Source organism: Coturnix japonica, chromosome 14, assembly GCF_054131305.1.
Source record: "Coturnix japonica strain WE chromosome 14, WE-NBRP24, whole genome shotgun sequence".
NCBI classification, from domain to species: Eukaryota; Metazoa; Chordata; class Aves; order Galliformes; family Phasianidae; genus Coturnix; species Coturnix japonica.
The window spans coordinates 2,885,421-2,905,034 of NC_140676.1; the positions used below are offsets into that span (position 1 = coordinate 2,885,421).

The following is a 19,614-nucleotide window of genomic DNA, read 5'->3' on the forward strand; positions in this document are numbered from 1 at the left end:
GGCAGATCCTGGAGTGAGTTTTACTCCAATATTGCTCTGTAAACCACCCCACTAACATCCTGTTACATATCCTCAGGTGAGACAGGTCTTTATTCATGCCTGTATGGTCTGCAGTCCCTCATGATTTTCCAGGAAAGGACTTCAGGAATTTCAGTGTGTGGGTTTTATTTAGGCAGCATCTTGTCTTTGGAAAAAGTCTGAGATCCACTGAGCTCATTTTAATGTGCTTTTGTGTTTGGCCACAGTTTTAGGGCAAAACTTAATAAGTCCAGGTAATTTAAACCCTAGCATCTTCATGCAAGGCCCTTTAATAGAAGGAAGTATGGTGTCTCTTGGACTTTATAGGACAGGCTGGGAAATTTCATGCTTGCAAGCCCACAAGCAGTGAGCTGGGTAGCTAAGTTCAGTTCTTTTTGCTGACCTATTTCAAGTCCTACTCTGACCAGACAGCATCACAGTGCTCCCTTTAAAAACAAGGGTTGTTCTACTTCTCTTTGAACAAGCAAGTTGTGCTGGATTATTTATAAACTCCTTGTTTTATGGCATGGTGGTAATTTCTCCAGGAAGCTGCCCAAAAGTGCCAGACACCATTCAGTGCAGATCATGGAGTGCAAGGAGCAAAATTTGCTGTGCTTTGTTTGCAGAGCCAGCCAGCCCTTGAGGAGAGAAGCTTTTCTAGCAATGGCCTTTTGCCATTTACTAATAGTTCAGCTATCTGTTGTCACAAGAAAAGCATCTGTTTGATTTACCAGTTTATATAACATAATAAGTCCTTAAATAAACCTCCGTCAAGTTGGCCCTGGGAACTCAAGCGGGTGTGCTTTTGCCAGCTCTGTCAGGAGACTGTCATTAGTCTTCTTTGGAAAGGCTGGAACGCCAAGGTGTCGAGACACAATAAGGCTGCAGTGAAAAATGAAAGCTGGGGCTGGTGTGTGGTCGTAGCTTCCAAATTCGTTTTGTTCCTATCAGATTTTTTTTTAACACTTTGATAGTTGTCTCATTTTTTTCTGAATTGAGGCATTTTGAGGTTTCAGTATGCTTAGCAAGAGGTGGTAATTGTTATTGTTTCCATTCTTCCAGGTCTTTGGCAAACTGACTTGTCATTTCTAAAGAGTTTGGTGTGAAGGTTTTGCATTTGTTAGCCCCAATGCTGAGCCTTAAACACCTTTTCCTGTAAAGCCTAATCTCGTACTTCTTATTCATGGAACAAGTATTTTTAATCTTTCTCCATTCTTATTTCTGCCACACTCTAAAATTCGAAATCCTTTCTGGGACTTGAGCATTTCAAACAACACGTTCCAACTGTACTAATGTGATTCTCTCACTAGCCTCACCTTAGGGTGAGGAAAGGCATGACAGAGATTGTGGTTTCTTGGCTTCCCTTGGGCTAAGGAACTTCAGAAATGTACATGATGCTTTTCTGTTCCTTTTTATAGCAGATGATGCTGCAAAGCAGGTCTGAAGATAGTTCCTAAATGTTTAGGCCTAATTGCTTATTGAAATATGTTCAAACCATTAATTTAGTTATAAAATACTCTTCTTCTCCACGCTTGTTTTGCTCTCATGAGGGCTCTCATTTACAAAATCTTCTCACTTGAAGTGGTACTGCTTAGACAGTGAGGTTCAAGGGTTTTTTCCTGCATCTCTGTCCGTGGATCTTTGGCAGGATGTGTGGATGCCAGTGGCATATATAGTATCTATTTTCCTGCTTTAGTGAGATTCAGGGAGACTGGATGAGATGTGGAGAGATAACAGAGACCAGATGAAGTCCTTTAAGCCTCTGTGTTGGATTCCAATCATAACATGGCAGACTAGCCAGTAATATGTTTAGCTGAAGCCAGTTCACCTGGCTGTTACCTGGCAAATCCTGAAATTCCCTTCTTATTACATGGAGCTGATTCACGTAATTGCTTGTAATCTTGCAGCAGCAATCAGTGTTGCTGTCTGTGTTGTCATTGCATAGACTGCACAGCAGTTAAATAAAAAACAAAATCCCTCTACTCCCATGATATGTGAATCATGCATCACTGCTTTTTTCCTAGCCTGGAGTCTGGGGGAACAGGATACATTTGACTTCTGTTCTGTTTTGCTTTCTAGGACAGATTTCTGCGTACACAAAGACGAGCCTTGTGACACTGTGGGTAAGTCAAAGAAGTAGGGGAGAATATTTTGATAGCCAACTCTATGCTGAGAGGAGCTTTTTGGGGCAATCTTTCATTCTTTGATTTAATGTAATGCTGCTTTTGCTATTCTGAATACCTCTGTGATGCAAATACAGATTAGTACAGGGTACGAACTATAAATAATCCTTTAAATACTAACCCTTCTAAGCACCGAAGGTCTCTGAGTTTGGAAGTAATGTTAAGTAACTTTACGTTTTTGGAGCTGATGTAGAGTTAGATAATTAGAGATTAAGAAATTGTCTGTTAGTATGTCTGCAATGTTCCTTCCAGTGCTCCCTCACCTCATTTCTCAAACAAGAATTTGCTAACTAATGAATGTATTTGCAGCTGTAAGAACCCGTGTAACACTCACAGATCAAACTGGCACACAGACACGGAGAAGAATACCTCATTGTAGGAAAGCCAAGTTAAATCTTCTTTTCCGCCTCCTGCTTCCTAACTGCCTTTAATCTCACCCAAGGCCTGGATTCACAGAGTCCTTACATCCCACATGATCCATCTATTTATTTATTCTACTTAGGTAGCAGTAATCTTCACTGTATCTGTTCAGCTGGTGTGTTTTTTTTAATCTCGACAGTAGCAGCAGTGTGTGGAGGCAGAACTCAGCATTCTCTCTGTGGTGATTACATTATTTTATTTTTTTGACTGGCTTCAAAGTCAAACTGCACATTATCCCATGTACTGTGTGAGCTTGGAGTGGATACTGACATTCAGCTGGTCTTAAACTTCAGGGTTTGCAGAGACGCTTGGAGACCAGAGGTCTCTACTAAAAGCAATAGTTGACATGGGGTATCCTCAGCAGGAGTTCTGGGACTGCTTACAGAAAACTCATTTCAAAATGCAGACCCTTCCCTCTTTGTGTTATGGAGTTTGATCAGGTGGAAGGAAATAAAGAGCTGAAAAATGCATACATTTTCTTTTTAAACATGAGCAAGGCTTGGCTTATATGTTTAAATTTTCCAATGGGAATCCCTCACAGTGCGTTTGTTCTTTGTCCAATTGAAAACACACTTCTACTACTACTGAGGAAGGTTTTTGTGCCTGCATCTGGAGATGCCTGTGGTAAGATACAATACAAATAAAGAAGAAAAAGAAAAGCTGATGGAAGACGTGCTGACCAAGGTCAGGGCTTTTTCTGTTTTTAAAAGACAGTGATGTTGGAGATCTCTATTCAGGGAATGATGTAGGCAGCATGACTAAGGAAATATTTTTATCATTATTTTTTTTTCTATTTGTAAACTACCTGAATACTTTCTTGTGCTGAAGTCTATGGCTCCAGTGGAAAAAGTGGAAGATCAGAGTGATAAAGATTAAACTCATTAGATGCTATTTCCAGCATAGTAGACTTTGAGAAGGTAGATGTTTCAAGAAGAAAAGCAGTTTAGTTTCTTTGTTCTCTTCAGTCCTAGTTTTCTTTACATCTGGTGCTTGCATCTTTACTTCTGCATTTCCTATGCCCCTCTATTTCTGCTGTTTGAGCCCAGAGACAGTGTCCAGATCAGGTCTTTCATCATATGATATCTACTGTTTTTTCTTAATACTGTAGAATTAAGTAAAAAATTTTGATGACATCCATTTTCAAGCATTATTGCCTGTGCCCAAGTTGGTGAGCTACAGCAGTTGTCTCAAATCGACTACTTACTTAGGCCCATATCTCCGTGTTGCATGTACTGAATGGTTACTTTAAAACTCTAAGACTAGGAACTCTTCTGGTAGGGCTGCAGTCTGAATGAAGTCCACCCAAGTTATGCTGTATATTGATCTCTCATCTGTCACTGCCTTGAGAAACAGCATTTATGCTTAGAGCCTGAAAGGAGACAACGATTCTTCTGGTCATCAGTTTGCACCACTGCACTTCTTCTTAGCAATATGAAATTGGAGAATGGTGGGTTTTGGGGGATTCACATCCAAAAAAGAATTCATGTTTCTGTGTTCTTAGGTGAGTGGTAAAGCCACAAGATAGTGTCAGATAATTAAGGGCCACATGTTTAATGCCCTGAATCAGTTGTATTTGTGATTTGCATGGAGGTCACTGCCTCTGCTTTCAGTATAGCAGTGTTTGAAGTTCATTTCCGTTTCTCTGTTGAATATGTGGGTGATATAATTATGTTTTTTCTCTGCTGGTGAAAGTTAGCCAATATGTAACTTTTTCATGTTACAGATGTTAGACCAGAACAGAATTTGGTTTTGTGTTGTTTATGTGCACCATAGCAGAGGAAAAATAAACTAAGGAATATACTTTTGTGGCATACCGTCCCTTTTAAAAAGCATTTAGTGTTGGTAATGCTAAATTTTAATTGTGTGAAAGGTCTTCCAATTTTCCTTCTTGATCAGAAAAGGGAAAAAATACTTGTCAGCACAAAGAAACAGGTTTTAACAGCAATAATGGCTTAAGCAATTCATGTATGAAGCTGTATGATGCATATATAAAATGCACAGTGCAGATGTAAGTCAGCAATTTAAAGTTGCTTAGTCATGTTTAAGAGCATATACAGGCACCGTTAGATTACATGCACTAAAATTAGTGTATTTAAAGCACTGTGAGTATTTTAGTATTTTTTGTTTTGTGACTGTGCTTTTATTATTATTATTTTGTTGTGAGAAATATGCAAGGAGAGTTCTTGGTGGAAGTATTGAGGCTCAGCCGTTCTTTGGAAGTGAGATAATGAAATGTAAGTGGTTTATAAGAGGTGCTCATTTGTGCTCAGAAAGATCCATATTGAAAAACCTGTCTGGAATCTTTGCTTGCTATGCAGACACAGAGAGAAAACAGCAGCAGGAGGTTTGTATTTGTATTCTGGCAGGGGCCTCTCTCCGAAGCCAGTTGCTCTGGGGACTTGGTTCAAATTTTCTTGGCCCAGCTGCCAAGGTAGTGTGGAAGGTTACATAATGGCTGAATCAAGCTCAAAAATTGTGAAAATATGTAGGTATGTCTTTGTGGGGTGATACCCCACTGACCGTGTCAAGAAACAGAACCACGTTTGTTTAAGGAGTAGTTTATTAATGCTTATTGCCCCACTTGGTTTTGCGAGTAAGCTGTAAGAACGAATGAATTCAAAAAGGAGGGGGAGAAAAGGAAAACACTATGCCTGCATGCGACACGTTTGCTACAGTTGTGTTTCAGTAGCTTCAGTTGCTGGTACCTCTGATAGGCTCTGCAGTTTGAGTGCAGGACGTTTGCTTTGTGCAACACAGCCTTGATGCACACCAGTCAAAAAGTTTGCAGTCTGCTGCTGCTTCAGACTCATCTCTCGTGATGTGACTCCAACCAGGTCTGCCGTTTCCTGCAGAAAAATCTTTGTTCCAATTGAGCTGCCTCTAAGCCAGCCAAATTGAGAATTTAATGTCTAGCTATTAATATCAGGCTGCAGCTTGGAGCCTTGCACGTTGTAAGGATCCAACCTTTCTGTGACATAAGCAGATTGAGAATGCCCCTTTCGTTCAGTATTTCCACTGCTATTGCCAAATAAGCAGCTTTATGGTTAGTTAGGAATGATCCTGCATATTTCAAGGCAAAGCTTGGACTTGATTCCTCAGTGTACATGTTACCCCAGATCCAAGCTGAAGCTTCTCTGTATTCAGCTAATAGTGATGGTAGGAGCAGTATGGAATTGGGAAATGGAAAATGAGAAAGTGTCTTAAATATCCTTAAATTGCCCTGGTTAAAAATGTCTTTACCTCTTCTGCAGTCACATATGCTTTCTGTGGCTTGATGTTAGGGAAAAGAAAGCAGAATACAGTTACATACTGCAGATGGGCAGATTTATTTGAAGAAATAACTGCTTGGAGAAAACCGAGCATCAGAGCAGAAGAGATTGAGAAACAGTTTTCCAAGCTGTTTCCACAAGTGAATCAGTGTTTTGTGAAAAGCAATTTCATCTCCTGACTGGCTTTAATTGAAGGGCTCTGAGGTAACTTATTAAGAAGGTCCTGGGGGTTGTAAATTCTTGTATAGTTTGTGTCCTGTATTTATTTATTTGCCTCTTCCAAACATGAATTTATGTTTGTGGTTTCAGTTTTGCCACTGTTGCTGCTTGGTAGCTATGCAGGTGATGTCCTTCTGCTGTCCCAGTGTGTTCATACCATAGTCGTTTCTTCCTTTCATCAGAAGTGCCATCGTAGAGAGCTGCATCCTGTGGGGCTATGGGCTAATTTTCCCTCCCTTAACAATTAGACCCTAGTTTCTTCTTATGAGTACTGTAGCGCAGAGTTTTTAAGATATGTCCAGGTTTTCCAAAGCTGACATTTGGACTATTCATCACTGCACATTTTATCCTTTGTATTGCATGTAGAGCACCTGAAAAATAGGCAATGTGTTTTTACCTTTTCCTTGCTGATTTGCTTGTGTAGTTGGGTGACTCCTGTTCTCAGCAGTAACAGTTCTTATCAGTCCTGCCTGTGCTCTACGCTGTTCATTTAAATCTTCCTCCCTGTGTAATATAGATTGCAGTCCCTTAACAGTGTCACAACAGAGTATTAATCCCTAAGGAAAGGGAAAAGACTGGTTGGTTTGCTGTGAGTGGAAAAGAAAAGGAATTCTCACATTAAAAACATTTTCCATAGTGGTTCATGTTGAATGTTTCTGTATATTCCAGGGCGGGTTTTTATTTGATGCCAGAATAAATAGAAATACCTGCTGCTTAAAACAATTCATTAGAGAAGCAGTGCCTGGCTTTAGCAAAAACCTTACTGAGACTGTCCTCCAGACCAAAGTCAAACACACTTCAGTGCATTAAAATGAACATATAGTCAGTTAAAATGTCCCTTAAAGGGACAGTCTTTAGTTAATTTAATGTTTGTGAATGAGCAGGACCTCAGAGCACACTGAAGATTTTTCTATCAGTTGTGGCTGTGTAGGGCACTGCAGAATCAGGCTGCTGGCTTTACAAAACCAAAGGGAGCCATGCTGTGGTACAGTGGAAGACTTTTTCTCTTGCCTTCTGGTTGCTAAGGAATAAATACTCAGCTGCACAACTCAGACAGTGCAGAGCTGTGCAATTGGCCATATTCATCACTACCATCTTGTGCCCCACCCTGCTCACAACGGCCTTCCAGTTTCTTTTACCAGCTAGCGATCTCTCCTAAGTTCTTAATAAAAATTTATGTGCCAGTAGAGTTTAATATAAGATTGCATACATTTTAATGGAAACACTGGGATGAACGTGGCCACTCAAGAAATCACAAATTCCTACTAACATTACCCTTGCTCTTCCTCACTTCAGTGTCCTGTTTGTGCTTTTTCTTCTCGCTTGCTTTGGGGACACAGTTTCAGTGAGGCTGCTTTATATGTGCACAGCTGTTCAGTCTCCAGCTGTGAGCCTCTGAAGGAAAAATCTAGCTTCCACTAGGCTCATTACATGAGTTTTTTCCTAGAGAGGCCTGTGGCTTGGAGGTACCTGAGACGTCTTTGGAAAACCTGATGTCCTGAGACTGGTGCTTTGGACTTCCTGAAAATTAGCTGTCATCTCAATTAAGCTGATTCTATTTGGGCATTCAGAATCACTGGAAGTTCTTAAAATCTTGCGAAGAAGCAACAGTCTGTGAGAGCCAGAAAACAAAACCTAATAGAAATAAAAGTGAAGCTGATCAGGCTGCTTTTGGAAGGGCAAGTGGGAAGTACAAACAAAGGCTGTGTACAAACAACATTTCCTTCTGTCCAGCCTGTAAAAGTAAATAAAAAAGCTGGGCATGCCAGTTTAAGCAGACTCCATATTTATTGTGAAATATGTCTGCTTTCACATTGATTTATATGAAAACTTATGATGTGTGCAGCATATTTGGTTGAGTGAAGCATTGATGCTGTTTTTTCTTTTTATTGTTATGGAAAGTGAAATATTTGAATTTTGTTTGCCTTTGGGTTTGTTTTGTAGCTCAGAAGACTTGTTTAGGCTTGTCTTTATTCCTTCCACTGAATATGGAATCCATTCTTATGGCAGTGGTGGATTCTTGGTCTCCTTAAATGAGAAATAGCCATGGCTGAGAAATAGTAGATGAGCACTAATGGCTGTGCTGAGTTTGGATCCTTTACGTTCCCATCATACATAGAAAATAGGTAATTGATCAACCCGTCTGTTCTGTTCTTAAAATTAATGTTAGTGCGGTTTTCTGAATTTCTGGTCATCTCAACCTCTTTCTTCATCTTCTCTGTTTTTTCATGTCGAGCAGAGGGAACAATTAGCTTATGTAATTAAGATAAATGAAAGCTTTTAGTGGAGGGAGAGTTAGTGACAGATCTTTCTGACCATTTGTCATTGTTCCCCCTTCCATATGTACATAGCTCTGAAGCATCACAGATCCTCTGTTGCTCTCATGACTAATCCCCTTCTCTTGCCTTTTTGTTGAGGGCCTGTTTGTCTTTGGTGGTTGTTCAGAGCTCTTAGAAACTCTTGCTCAATTTTCTTCCTTCATCTTCTCTTTTGTTCAGCTGGGGCTGGACACCAAGAAGCTGCTTTCCCGGGAGAGGCCTGGATGGTCTGTCTTCCATCACACTAATGACATGACTTCCCCACTGGGGCTATGGAATTTCCCTACGTTTGCTACACTTCGTTCTTCATAAACCTCCAGTAGTTCCTTATTACTTCTCCTCCATACATCATTTTCTTTTTGTAGCCCCAATATTTATTTTCACTTTATTTTTTAATTATTTCTCTGTCTGTCTTACTGTGACTCCTTACAATATTAATGCAGGATATTTAAGGTTATCTTTGCTCAAAAACTTCCCTTTCACCTGTGGTTATATTAATGGCTTATGGCAGTGCGTTTTTGATAAATGCAGGACAACAACTGCCCAAAATGCTGCTGTAAGGAATAATATTATTCTTTTACCAGACAATGTGTTTAAGAGTAAAATTCCTCCAGGCCGTCTCATCACATTGTTGTGCAAGGTGAATGCTTATTACTATTGGAATGGAAGATGGCTTCAGAAAACTGACTAGTTTCAAGTATTGTGTTAAGGCACTTTTCCATCACAGATCTAGGACTCCAAACCAAATCCTAACCTAAGGTTAAATTGGTGTGCAGCTAAGCTCCTTTATGTTCCCTTGATTGGAAGGAGTATGTCGTGAGGGAAAATATTTGCCATGACTTTGTTGGTATTTATTCTGACTTTATCCTTTCATTTCACCTCCATGTCATAACTCACTTTATGTATAAAATCATTGTGCAGTTCGATTGGTGCAGGTGCAAACATGTACTACATTCCACTCTAGGGCCATTTATGTCTGTGTGAAATTATATAGACATGTACGCAAAACACCTGGGAATTTTAGTCTCTATTTAGTCTCTAGCTTGAAGGGAAGATATCTGTGCAAGATTTCTCTTCTATGCCTTCTCAACCCCCAATCCCTTCCTACATTTAGAGCTTTGACATGCAATCACTGCAGGGAAAAATCTGTCTTGTTATTACTGCTTTAATTAACAGTTCCCAATGAATATACGTGACAGTGCCTCTCAGAAGTAGAGATAGTAATTTTCATGCTAAGATGGAGTAAAAAGTAATCAAAATCTCAATTGAAAAAGAATGCGTCTTTTTCATTTGTGCAACAGGCACTTCTTGTATTTTGAATTTGTGTGTGTATGTGTAATGCTAGAACTGTTGAGTTACAGTTTTACCTCCTGGACAGTTTCTCTGCCTTGATTGTTTTTTAAATTAGAGATGATTTGAAGGACACTACCTGAAGAACCAAGGCTTTTCTTATGGCTGAATTCCATTTAATCACGACTTAAAGAAATCTCTGCTGTTTATCTCTGAAAGCAGTCTTTGTATTTGCATCAGACGGGCTGAAGGCAGAAGTCTAATTGATGTCCAGCTAAGCACACGCTGCCAAACAAATGTCAAGAAAAGTTCTGGAACTGCTGCTTGCTACTGTGTGTGAGAAGCTGAAAATTCTTTGAGGCAAGCATGGGCAGAACAAATTCAGTATATTGGATCTGTAGGCAGGCAGCTTCTATTTGTTGGGGTTTATAGTGTTTCTGCCATTCTCTCTTGCCTCTTCCATGTCAATGGAGACTTGCATATTGCAGGCTTTATATGCTTTCTGCACTGCTTCACCAACTTCACACCCTAGCTCCTTAACTTCCCATTGCTGAGGATTTGTTCCTCTGGAGGATTCTTGCAAGAATAGATGTTAAACAATAAAATCATCTCTTTCACTTTCATAGCTCACCCTGCTTCATTCTTTCTCTTTTTTGACATAAGGCTATAGAAGGAGAGTTGTTTGTTTTCTACAGTGCTAAACTTAATTGTCAGTACCTTATACATAACCCCTTGCTTGCTGTTTATAACTGTGCTGAAAATACCAAGACAAGATTCTCTGCAGCAGAAAGCAGCCTTTTCTGCTGTGACAACCATTCAGACTAAGCGGTCTAGGAAAACATGAGAGTCAGAAGAGTATTTGCCCATTGTTTCTTATCCAAAGACTTTGGATAAGAAACAGATTTTTGTACATCCTGGCTTTCAGTCTAGTGCCTTACCTAATGATTCACAGCATATCCCTGTTAATCAGATATTGTGGGGTTTGGTTTTTGTATATAGTGCTTTTCTTTAGTAAAATTCAAAGTTCTTTACTGAGAAGATCAAAACTTGTCCCCATCATACATGGAAAAGGAAACCTTTAGATGTTTAAAGGATAGAGCTGGCTGGGTATACCCCACAACTCTTGAGTCCCAGCCCAGGTCCTTCAGTTGAAGGCAGTGCTGTCTCTTCTTAGGCTTTCCCAGTGTAAGCTTGTGTTCTTTATGCAGCATCCAGTTCTTCAGGTCAGCAAAAATAATGATTCAGCCATTCTACAGACCAGAGGTTTGTGTTTCTTCTCTCCGTTGGCCACTGCTTTGTTTTTTACCTCTGTTCACACATTCCAGCCCAGTCAGTCAGCTGCAGGCCACAGTCACATTATGTTTAAGAAAGCATGGTGCATTTGTAATTGAAAAACCTCTGAAGTTTTTCTTCTCCCCCTGTCAGACATAGATGGCTTTTATCCAATTGACTGCTTTTCAGTGCCTTTATCCTTTGCTGGCTTGAAAACATTTCAGATAGTTTCTATTGTTTTATAGACCCTATAGCTAGAAAACCAGTTGTGTAAAAACATCTGTACATAGCTGTGCAATAGGCTGCAGACATGGGATAGTAAGGCTTGATTGCATTCACTGTAATGCTTGCTCCACTGAATAATCAGATAGAAACATTCTACTTGCACACAGGATAGGTAAGAGTAGAGGAAGGAAATGAAGGACAGTTGCGTACTCTACTTTTATATATCTTCTGTTTTGCAGCTTCCAAGACTAAAATACAATTTTGAGAGCAGGTTTAAAAATGCAGAGATGAGATTTTACTGGTGATAACCAAGAAACCAGCACTGGAAAGTCTGCATAAAACACAAGCAAAATATAGTTTGTTGGAGGTACCTCCCCCAGAAAAGGAAGTTTGACTTGCACTGATTTTCATTTGTTTTTTCGACTTTGATTTACCATCTGGTATCATAATGTAGTATAAAAACAGCCTTTTACACAGGGTGTCTGATCATGGGAGGATTTTGCTGTTCTAAGTGCACTTAGTAGATTAAAAACAAGTGTAAGTCCCTGAAACTGTTTTCTAACATTCCTTTGGACCTTCTGATGCTCCAGCACAAGCTCAGAGTTTCTTGCTTGTTATTATGTTGTGTCTGTCTGCATTAGTGTGAGGAGGTTTTTTTTTGCCCTTTCAATCAGCTCATAGAACTGCATTTAACCTTTAAAAAAAGAAAAAGAAAAAAAAAAAGCTAGACCCAACCCATCAAATGTTTCTTCTCCTGTGCTCTTTCAGCATGATTTGTAGAATGCTAAGGATTTCTGTGTTTACTTAACTTGGAATTAGCCTTGCATTTCTACTCTAGTTAGTGGTCATGAGCAGTCAGCAGGTTGAAAATATTTGTTGGCTTTGTGTAGTTGTGTCATACATTTTTGTGTAGCCATTTTGACTGATCTGTTTGCATTAAGGCTCTGTCTGGCCATAATTAGACTGCTGGGTACACGTTAATGTTCTGCTGAGCATCTGCTTGTTGGTTTTACTAATGTCATCCATCAAGCTCTAGCATGCGCAGCAATATTTGCTCTGTAGTAGACAAACAGAGTAAACATTGCAGCTCCTTATAAGTAAACAGTGGCCAGTAAGTGAGCAAACTCTGTGTGGATGTTTTTATTTATTGGAACGTTAAACTGTTGCTCTCAAATGAATCCAACAATCTAATCAGACTTCATAATACTTGAGATGACGGAAAAGGAAAAAAATGACAATAGGATTTATTTTAGAATTTGTTTTATATCCCTGTTTAAGAAACCTCCAGACAGTGTTCTTATTTCCAGTATTGTCTGCCTACATTTGTCATCTTTTCTGGTTATGCCAGAGAGAGAATGTCAGAGACAAGGTGCTGTCTTTGCCTTGGTTGTGTCAGGTTTCAGGTATAGATGATTAACTCCTGATTTTGCCTGTCCTGCCATATGACTCCTGATCACTTATGTGGGAATATTGGTGCCACCTTGTAATCCCTTCATCCACCTCTTAGAATGTCTCTTGCCCTGGATTTCAGCAAAGCAGCACTGGTCAGAGTTTATCTGCTCTTCTAGATATTTTTCCCTCTCATTTATCTTGAGAGACCTTTACCACCTGAACTGTAAACTGATGTGACCTGAACTGAGTTGTATTAGTCTTTGTCCTTAGTAGGGAATCTTACTTACCAGCCAGCACTATACAATAGTTAGTGTTTGGGTTCCCTCATGTCTTTGAAGCTGCTGTTCAACACAGGAGATATTGTCAGTGATGATTTTTGACTGAATATCTCAGAACAAAATTCCTCTTCTATTTTTATCTTTATCTTTGCTGTTTGATGCATATCCAAACATAGGAAAGCTGTAGTCTGTATTTGTTCAATGAACTGGTGTGCTGACAGAGATGCAGAATACTCAGTCATGCACTGATGTCCCTGAGCCACAGCCTGGTCTCAAAGCTGAAGTAAAAAGCTTTTTGGTTTTACAGTGAATTAAAAAAACAAACAAACAAAAAAAATAAATAAAGGCCAACTTGCAGAAAATGGGATCTAAGTAAAAGAAGCCAGGAAATGGTTTAAATGCTCATTCTCCACAGTGGTAATACTCCTATTGATGCCAGTAGGATTTTAATCAAGTTCATGGTGATTATGATAGCTGGTACAATTGGATTAGAAATAGTACATGTTCAGCATGTTTTTTGTGAATGCTTTGTAGCTATTTATGCTGCCATTAATCTGATGGCTCTGTTGGGAAATTAATCTCATTACATGGCAGCTGACAGTCCACTGCCACTGGACACCAAAGCAAGATTGTACAAAAATGCACTATCTGCTTGGCTGGAAAGCACAGCTGTTACCATCCCAAATTCTCTCCATCAGCCACTCACTGAATAGGGCTTGACAGCTGATAACCCACTGCCCCATCCAGTGTGGTGCAGATTCAGCACATAGTTTTAATCAAGAATACACAAGTTTGATTCAGGAGTGGAAATGTCACCATATTGCAGAGAAGTATATAGAAGCTTCTGCGATTCCCAGAGGTGTTTTATTTAGAAGGATATGAGAAGGGTCAGTTCTCCCCTTGTCAGTCCTGGTAGTTTGATATAAAAACCTAGAGCAGTAATACAAGCATGTGGGTTCTGGAAATATCCCACTGGCCCTGTGCAGTATACAGCATCAGTAAGCTTCTTCAGTGATGCCTAAATTCAGTCTATAAACTTCAGAGTATAAAGGCCTTAAGACTGAGACTGACGTGTATCTGACAGACCCCAGGGATTCTTCTGGCTGCTGCCCTTTCAAGTTGCTCAGCAATATTCATCTAGATTCATGTTTTCTTTCAGAAGGAGCTTAAGTTTGAACAGAAGAGATTTCCTTTTACTGAATGTGTGAGAAGTTTGTACAGGTCTTTTTCTTGTTGAAAATTACTCTCAAAATTGTGTTACTGAGTTCTTTAAAGTTGTCATTTTATTTTTAAGAGGTATTAAAGGAATTAGATGCAGGACATGCTAAAACTATCTTCTGCCACGTTACCTCTGAAACTAGCATTGTGATGTTTTATAGCAGCATGAAATACCATGTGAGTATTCCCTTCCTATGGAGTAGAAGTCAGAATGGGCAGCTCTTTTGTGGAGTCTGGAGGAGGGCAGTTTAGATTGGGTCATTTAAACTGACTTAATGAGTTGTGTGAGGAAACAGTGCTGAGGAATTAAAGACAAGCTTAATTCCTTAGCATAGTACAGGCTTTACAGCCCAAGTTCCCACTTCAGCAGAATAACTCAACCCTGTTAACATTATCAGACACAAACTCTGGATTTTGCAGTTTTCTCAGATCACGCAGGCTTTGAGGTTAAATCAGCACTCAGCAAAGAATTAAAACAGAAGGGCTGAACCAAGAACTGTTAAATAAGCTTATCAGTGCATGTGTTGGCTGGCAGTTTGACAAAGAGAAGCCAGGAGCTTAGATAACTCTGTAAGTCAGGATGTAGGAGCTGTAATTGAGAAGTATCACAGAAGCAATTTGGAAAAGCATCTGTTCAAAGTTTGATTACTGTGAATCATCCCATTCTGCTGGCTGGCTCTGCTAGTCGCCTGAGCTGCTCTTATTTTGCCAAGAGAACAGCTTGACACACATAAGGTGCCTAAAAATAAAACACACTTTGAATGTTAACATGTTTCGAAAGTATAGATTCATTCATTTTTTGAGAGCAACGATTGCTTAGTCATTCTTTAAGAACATGGAAGGAATTTAATTGAGAGCTGTGGAAGAATGCCATTCATCAGCAACACAGGTGTTCAGCCATCTTCTAAATTGCCTGGTTCAGCAGACTGTGCTGAAACTCCAGACATGGAAACAATGCTTGTCATGCATTACTGAATGTTGTTTAAGTGATTGCAGGACTCATCCTTGCTGATTAATCCACCTTCTGACCAACATGATGGCACGATAGCAAAGCTGCTCGGCTCAGTAAAGCTTTTGAAACTTTTAAAAGTATATTTTAATTTATTTGAATAGCTTCATGAGCTTCTTAGTGCTTGCACCTATGAGAAAGAACAACTGGTACTGAATGCTGGACCCTGACTATTAGCTCTTAAGTCAGATACTGTTTGGTACAGAGACTCCAAATATTTTATCTGATATATTGCCAAGTCTGACCTTGTCTCTTCATTCTGGAAAGGCGATACTGTGGTATTTGAAGACTCCAGAATCCCTGCTGCTGGATTCCATGTTCCTCTTTGTTTAGCAGTCTTAATAGAAGCTCTGATTTTATCTTTTTCTTCGTCCCCCTTCATTCTGTCTAAACTCAGGCCCTTTGTTGAAGCAGATGGCTTAGATGAGTTGTAGGAACTAACTGGAAGATTCAGAACTGGAAGTCACAGGACGCATCTGAAAAAGCAAGGTGAGAACAACCTGTGTAGGGTTTTGAAATTCTACACAGTTCACAAAGTTGCAGCTACTCCAGGCAATGCCAGGGTTGTTTTTTTGATTTCTTATGAGCGTATAATGTTCAGATGAGAAGTTCCCTGAGAAAGAGGATGGATATTAATGAGCTGACACTGATATACATGTGGCAGAGTGATGAGCGTGCACTATAGTCACCCTGGAGCATTTTGCTTTCTGTTGGCTAATGTTGTAATTATTTCCTTTCAGTTAGTTACTTATTTCTTGAAAGATGCAGCTTATTTCACTGATTTCCTTTGCTTGTTTCCCTATCAGTTCTGTTATCTGTCCTTTCCTTATTCTAAACGTCACTTCTTTTCACACACCAAGCCAGATGCCTCCCTCCCTGACTACCTCCATGCCCTTCTCTGGCCTTTTTGCAGACTGTCTCCTACATTTTTTGAAGGCAGTTCTTAAGCCAGAAACACATGATCTGGGACTGTAGATTCATTTCCCTCCAGCATTAAGCATCCACAGAAGTTCTGAGTGCTTATCTTCCCTTCTGATCTTATCTCTTGCCCTCCTTGGCCAGATCGTCCCACAAAAGTAGTTGTGTTGCTTTTGAGATCAAAGTCCTTTTTCTTGAAGACTTCTAGAAAATGATTATCTCCATTTGCAACATGTGTCATCATCTCCTTTCATTTCCTAATCTCTGTCTTTCTTGTTCACTCAGATAGAATTATGCAAGGCTCTGTATACTTTCCAGCACTCTTCATTGACTCATCCAGTCCATCAATTCCACCCCCCCATCTAGAGTCCTTTCAGATCCACCTGGCTAACTCTTCCCTTGCCTTTCCTCTTAACAGGAGTACAGCTGTTGTCATTTATCTTACTTTGGATAATTAAGCCCATGTATTTCCACATGTGTGCATGAACGTGTAGGCTTTCAGCACAGTGTAATGATGCCTATGAACAGATGGTGAATTAGTTGCTTGGGTTTGAGAATCTGCTTTTGAGAATGGTCGTTTGATTTGGGGTAACTAGCCACAACCTTATATTAAATTATAGAAACAGGATTGCAGAAAGAAACTGCGTATTTTACCTGTTAGAGATCTGAATCAACTGTCTGGGCTCAGGTCACTGGGGAGTGTGCAGGAGAAGCTCTTTGGAATGTGGTGGTTAGCGTATCAAAGTAGAGTAAACACACAGATGATACCCTGCTTCCGATGCTCCAGTTAATTAACAACTCCTCTTGTCAGGTTGGATGAAGCGGATTTGTTAATCTGCTGTCATCTGAGGAAGCAGTTGTTTGCTGAAAGAGAGGAGTAATGTTAATGGGTTATAAGATGTCAAGCTGAACAAAGAGCAGATGGCAAATAAAAAAGAGTATTTTTATCTCCTTTGCTGAGGTCTTATATCCTAGTATTTTGTTGTGAAAAGTGTGAGAAGTTAGGACTAGGAATAAATTGAGGTGTTGTTTGATGTATTCCCTTGCTGCAAGACAAGATCAGACCATTATTGCTTATGGTGGATATCTGTAAATTGTGTGCTTAGGTAGGTATAGCAATTTCCTGAGTTCAGAATATGATTTTAAGTCGCATGTTGTGTAATGAGGGGAGGACACTGATTCCTGAAGTAACAGGGCTAATCTCTAGGGCTTTTGCCTGGGCAGCCCCTTGAAGACACTTCTGAAATCAGTGAATTAGCACAGTGTAAATTCAATGCCAGTAGCATTAGAATAAGGCTCTTGACATTGCAGGGAATGTTTGTGTGTGGGCTAATCAGTAAAGGAGCAGATAAATGACTCATCCCTTACACTTAGAAAGCCACAGGAGGGTTCCCAGGAAACACAAAAGCCCTGCTGGAACACTGAAAGCTAAAACTGAAAGTTGGCCATGCTGGGGAAAAGATTCCTCCTGTTCCATCAATTGCTGTCCTGCAGGGTAGTTAAACAAGGAGGAACAGATGATAGCAAAAGTGCTTCTTTCACCACTGATTATTCACAGAATCTTGCTGCCTTTGGAGATTTACTGACACTAAGATGTTTACCTGCACCAAGGCTTTGTTGCCAGAAGTTGTGGCATGGTACAAGTCATAGGATGAGCACGTAGACAATCCCCAACTAGATATGAGCTTATCTGTTTGAAAACAGGTGGAGCACATTCCTACAAATAGTTCAGCTCACACTGGAAGAGCCTCCTGCGAAGCTGTGTTGAGCTTCAGGAATGCCATGACTTACATTTGGATATACCTACATGCAGCCAATACATAAAAGCCTAAGGCGTGTGGTTGAATCTGGCTTTTACACTTAGTCCTGGTCATTTGAAATGTAACCCAAGGGCAGCTGGTAGAACCATGAGTGCCATAGCGGTAGTTTGGTAAAGATTTCTCATTATCCAAAAAAGTATCCACTGTGAAAGCTAATGTGTATTTTGTTTATATGTACTACTGGGACCCTGTGTTGATAATGTTGGTTGCTGCCTTGTTTTCCTACCTGACTGTAGCTGCCTCCTGTGCTTTGGATGGTTCTACTGTAATTCCTTTAATGGTGATTGGCAATGACTGCGTTGCTTCCAGTGTGGTTTTCATTAAATGCAGTGACAATGAAAAATACTGCAGAGGAAAACAGTTTCCATACGTTAATGTTAAACTTTAATGGAAACCGTGTTTTTACTGCAGGATTAACAGAAATTGGCATCTAAACGGCTATCGAGCACTACACCAAATTAATCTGTGCCTCTAATATTGCATATCTGGCTTTGAATTGACACGTTCTCATAAAATGAAGGAACATCTCACCCTGTTAGTTTCCTCTGGGTGATACCTCTAAACCAAACTTGGGGCTGGAGGCTCTGTAGGACAGTGATGGTAACATGTGAATCTAAAATATGTGCTGGAGGGGGTCCTTCTATAGATACTGTTGTTTTGCACTTGGATAACTTTGACTTCTCGGGACCTCTGTTTATACAGCTGTAGAACAGAGAATGTGTCGGAGGCAGCTTAATGGGCTCTTCCTCTGTTATTTTTTTTCATAGGTAGACATCATGGAAAGAAAAAGTATTTTTCATTTTTAAATGCGGCAAGCACTGAAAGATTCCTTTGGTGACTGACTTGATGTGAAAATACAGTCAGCACACCTCTGTCAAATGTATTATTGCAATAGAACGGAAAGGCAGAGTGTGAATGACTTCTAGGATTTCCTGATTTTACTCCTGTAGGATGTTAAGAAAGGCTATGGGAGTGTAAGTGATGGCAGTGTGTGAGCTGCGCTAAGAGAAGAGCTGTGAGAGGATGAGAAAAACATCAGTTCAACATCAAATTTGTAATGGTGGGGAATGGGAGGTTTGCTCTGTGCATATGGATATACAGCGAGTCTTCGTCTGTGCCAAGCAGACTTCAGGGCTTCAAGTTTGGCTCTCTTCCCAACAGCAAATACATTGAGAAGAGGAAAGCTAGCCAAGTTTTAATCAAGTAAAAGTTCTGTATCCAGAGGTGGCTGGCAAAAGAAGAGATTAACGTATTAGAAGTGCAATGAAAACAAGACGTTAGAGGGTTGAAAGCTGGAGTACCTGGATAAGCCACTTGCTGAGTGAATATTCCACAGATGTCTAAAGGAAGTCCCAGGTGTTTTGAGTAGGCTGAAATGTGAAGCCATGCATCAGAACTTGTCTTCTTCAAGCCTTGGCTATCACTGTGGCAAGTACGTAATATTCTAATGCCTAGCTGAGCTGGTAGGATATATGTAATCATTCCCCCTAGAGATACTACTAGCAGAGGGCTTATTAGCTGGCAGAAGGGCCAACAGCTGCAAACTGTTTATACATGACAACTTTTTGGATAAATCTGAGTTTACACAGTTGTCTGTGTCCTGAGGTTTGCTGTAGAAGTGCAGATAGCTTTGCGTGTTCAAACTGAAGCACAGAAGTTATGGACTGTAATTATGCAATTTCTCATGGGAGACAGGAAAAAACCCTCACACTTAGTAAAAATAGTAATTGGCTTTCCTTTCCTTCTACCACTGATGCACCCGCTT

General features: G+C 40.0%; 1 protein-coding gene and 1 long non-coding RNA gene across 4 annotated transcripts in view; one reads left to right on the plus strand and one right to left on the minus strand.

The window, feature by feature from the left end:
* Positions 1–19,614, plus strand: part of ADAMTS17 (ADAM metallopeptidase with thrombospondin type 1 motif 17) — a 144,214-nt gene that overhangs the window by 28,903 nt on the left and 95,697 nt on the right. For all 3 annotated transcript variants that reach the window (XM_015873158.3, XM_015873159.3, XM_032446811.2), the window contains one exon: positions 2,098–2,141. In XM_015873158.3, the coding sequence (XP_015728644.3) occupies positions 2,098–2,141 (44 nt within the window). The remainder of the gene's footprint in view (positions 1–2,097; positions 2,142–19,614) is intronic.
* LOC146758433 (uncharacterized) lies at positions 15,175–16,767 on the minus strand. Its single transcript, XR_014934137.1, has 2 exons — positions 16,684–16,767; positions 15,175–15,587 (listed from the first exon to the last, which is right to left on the minus strand). It is a non-coding gene; the product is annotated as an uncharacterized LOC146758433 (long non-coding RNA).